The sequence below is a fragment of the Nicotiana attenuata genome, chromosome 1 (assembly GCF_001879085.1).
Source record: "Nicotiana attenuata strain UT chromosome 1, NIATTr2, whole genome shotgun sequence".
Lineage (NCBI taxonomy): Eukaryota > Viridiplantae > Streptophyta > Magnoliopsida > Solanales > Solanaceae > Nicotiana > Nicotiana attenuata.
The window spans coordinates 76,469,554-76,472,800 of record NC_031989.1 but is presented as its reverse complement, the minus strand read 5'-3'; the positions used below and the strand labels follow the sequence as shown (position 1 = coordinate 76,472,800).

Below are 3,247 nucleotides of genomic sequence, written 5' to 3'. Positions count from 1 at the left end.
GAACCAAAATACGGGCGCGATACCATCAAATTCCAATACATTCAAATATCCAAAAACTCTTAAAATTTCAGTTAAACAATTTTTGTTCAAAAATTCATTTCTCGGGCTTGGGACCTTGGAATTCAATTTCGGGCATACGCCCAAGTCCCATATTTTCCTACGGACCCTCCGGGACCGTTAAATCACGGGTCCGGGTCCGTTTACCCAAAATGTTGACCGAAGTCAACTTAAATTCATTTTAAAAGCAAAATTTATCATTTTCCCCAGATTTTGATATAATAGCTTTCCAGATACACGCCCGGACTGTGCGTGCAAATCGAGGTGTGACAAAAGGAGGTTTTAAGGCCTCAGAGCACAAAATTTACTTTCAAACAAGTGATGACCTGTTGGGTCATCACATTACCAAACCTCCCATTAGGATGTTGGAGTCGTACTGCTTTGAGAAAAATTGGGAGTGGTTTGGGACAACCATTATATGCTGATTATTGTACTACAAACTCTGATAGAGTATCTTTTGCTAGAATCTTTGTGGAAGTGGATATCACTAGAGAATTACCTAATAGTGTCAAGGTTAAGGATCCAAAAGGGAGGATGTTTGAACAAGCATTGTGGTATGATTGCAAACCAATATACTGTCCTAAGGGCTTGCAATTAGGACATAAGTGTCAAACAGAGAGGCATAATCAGAATGACAATAAACTAGGGCCACAACTGAATAAAGAACCACAGCAGCAAAAAACAGAATATAAGGTGATTGGAGCTACTGATAAAATCAAAAATCATGAGACAACTTAAGTAACAAAGCCAACTCAACAGGATGAAATGCCAACAAAGCAAACTATGCCTGATGATGTTGGAGATTGGAGGGAAGTGAGGGGCAGATCAGTAGCAAAAAATCCACAATTGCCTCAACATGGCAGTCATATAACTGTCATAAATGGATTCAAGATGCTGGTTGAAGGAGGAAAGTCTGATGGACAGAGCTCAAGTCAACCTGCTCAACCCAGACTAGATGCAAATGGAGAGATTGCAGGGGACATAGACTCTCATACTCCTCAAACATGTTAATAGTTGCCTGGAATGTGAGGGGGTTCAATAAGGTGTTCAAGCACAAAGAGATGAAGGTGTTTTTAAAGAAGTATAAAGTTAGTTTAATAGCAATTAGTGAGCATAGAGTTCAAGACAATAAAGCAGATATAATCATTAATAAGGTCATGCCAAATTGGAAGTGGTGTACCAACGCAAGTCATAGGTCAAGAAGTAGAATATGGGTTGTCTGGAATCCGGATGATATTCAGTTCATTGTTCTAGATACATCATCGCAAGTGATTCATGGCCTAGTGAAGACAAAGACAAGGGAATTTCACTTCTCAGCTATCTATGGGTTGCACACAATTCATGCTAGGGGTGAGTTGTGGAGTAAACTAAGAAGTTTGGGTGCTTAAATGACAAGTCCATGGTTGATCATGGGGGATTTCAACTCTATATTGTATACTGAGGATAGAAGCCATGGCAGTGAAGTGTAGGAACATGAAACCAAGGACTTCAAAGAATTCATAGAAGATTGCAGGATGAATGAATTGCCAATTGTTGGAAGGACAATACATGGACTAATAACCATGTGTATAGTAGGATTGATCGAGCTATTATAAATGTTTCTTGGATGGTCAATATGCCTCCAGTATAGGTTCAGATAATGGACCCCTATTTCTCAGACCATTCTCCATTGAGCATACAAATAGAAGCATTACTTGAAACCTGGGAAAAAGCCATTCAAATTCCTTAACTACTTAGCTGAACATCCAGACTTTGGAAAGATAGTATAGGAGAATTGGGACCTGACTGATGGGAAGATGGCTAGGATATGGCAGAATCTAAAGGCAATCAGGAAAGCAATGAAGAAGCTAAATGATATAACAAATGTTACTGAGATGATACACAAGCTCAGAGTTGTACTGAAAGACATGCAGAGCCAAATGAGGGATACTAATGTGAGTACAGAGCAATTTGACAAGGAAAAAAGTCTCAAAGTGCAACTTGAAAAATGGAGTCTCATTGAAGAAAGCATATATAAGCATAAATCAAGGGTGCTGAACATCAAATTGAGGGATTCAAACATTGCATATTTCTTTGCCAATATGAAAGGGAGGAAAGCGCAGAATCAAATAAAAATGCTTACAGCAAAGAATGGAGAAATGATCAACAATACTGAGGAGATTCAGAAGGAAATAATGGGCTTCTATAAACAGTTGCTGGGTTCAGCTTCTGAAAACTTGCCAGCAATACACCCTGGTGTTCTACAGCATGGAACCAGACTTAATAGGAGCCAACAGCTCCATCTCATAAAACCATTCACTAAGGAAGATGTATTGCAAGCCCTGAAAGGAATAGATGACATGAAGGAACCTGGAGGAGATAGATTTAACTCATACTTCTTTAAGAAAGCATTGCCTACTGTAGGAGATGATGTTACTGAGGTAGTATTGAACTATTTTTGAAACATGCACTATGTACCAGCCTATAAATACTACCTCGGTTACCTTGATCCCTAAAGTGAAAAACCCTTCTTCAATTAAGGAATACAGGTCTATTTCCTACTGCACTGCTATGTACAAAATTATATAAAAAATGATTACTAGTAGATTGCAACCTGTGATGGAGATTCTAGTTGATCATAGCCAGGCTGCTTTTGTGCCTGGTAGAATGTTGGCTCACAATGTGTTGCTCAGCCATGAATTAGTTAAAGGATATGGCAGGAAAGGAGTATCACCCAGATGCATGTTGAAAATAGACATGGAGAAAGCATATGACTCTATAGAATGGGTATTTCGTGAACAGATGCTAACGGGACTAGGGTTCCCTGAGAAGTTTGTAGGATGGATCATAGGCTGTGTAAAAATAGTGTCATATTCTATAATCATTAATGGAAGTCCTACCCCCCCCCCCCCCCCAAATTTGCAGCCAAGAGAGGAGTGAGACAAGGAGATCCAATGTCCCCATATCTATTTGTATTGGCAATATATGGAATACTTGACTAGATTGTTGAAAACCTTGAAGGAGAAGCCAGATTTTAACTTACACCCTAGATGTGAAAGGCTACACAGAGTGCAACTAAGCTTTGCAGATGACTTGCTTCTTTTTTGTAGGGGTGATGTAATTTCAGTAAAGATGCTATATAGATGCTTTCAACAATTCTCCGAGGTATCCGGACTCATTGCAAATCAATCTAAAAGCAGCATTTACTTTG

At 39.1% G+C, this 3,247-nt stretch overlaps 1 protein-coding gene across 1 annotated transcript; it reads left to right on the top strand.

Moving 5' to 3' along the window:
• On the top strand, positions 1,854-2,498 carry LOC109237520. Its single transcript, XM_019403837.1, has one exon. The coding sequence runs from the start codon at positions 1,854-1,856 to the stop codon at positions 2,496-2,498; it is 645 nt and encodes a 214-aa protein (XP_019259382.1).

Excerpts from the sequence above, each read along its gene's own strand:
- LOC109237520 (XM_019403837.1), top strand. The coding sequence starts at position 1,854 with ATGGCTAGGATATGGCAGAATCTAAAGGCAATCAGGAAAGCAATGAAG.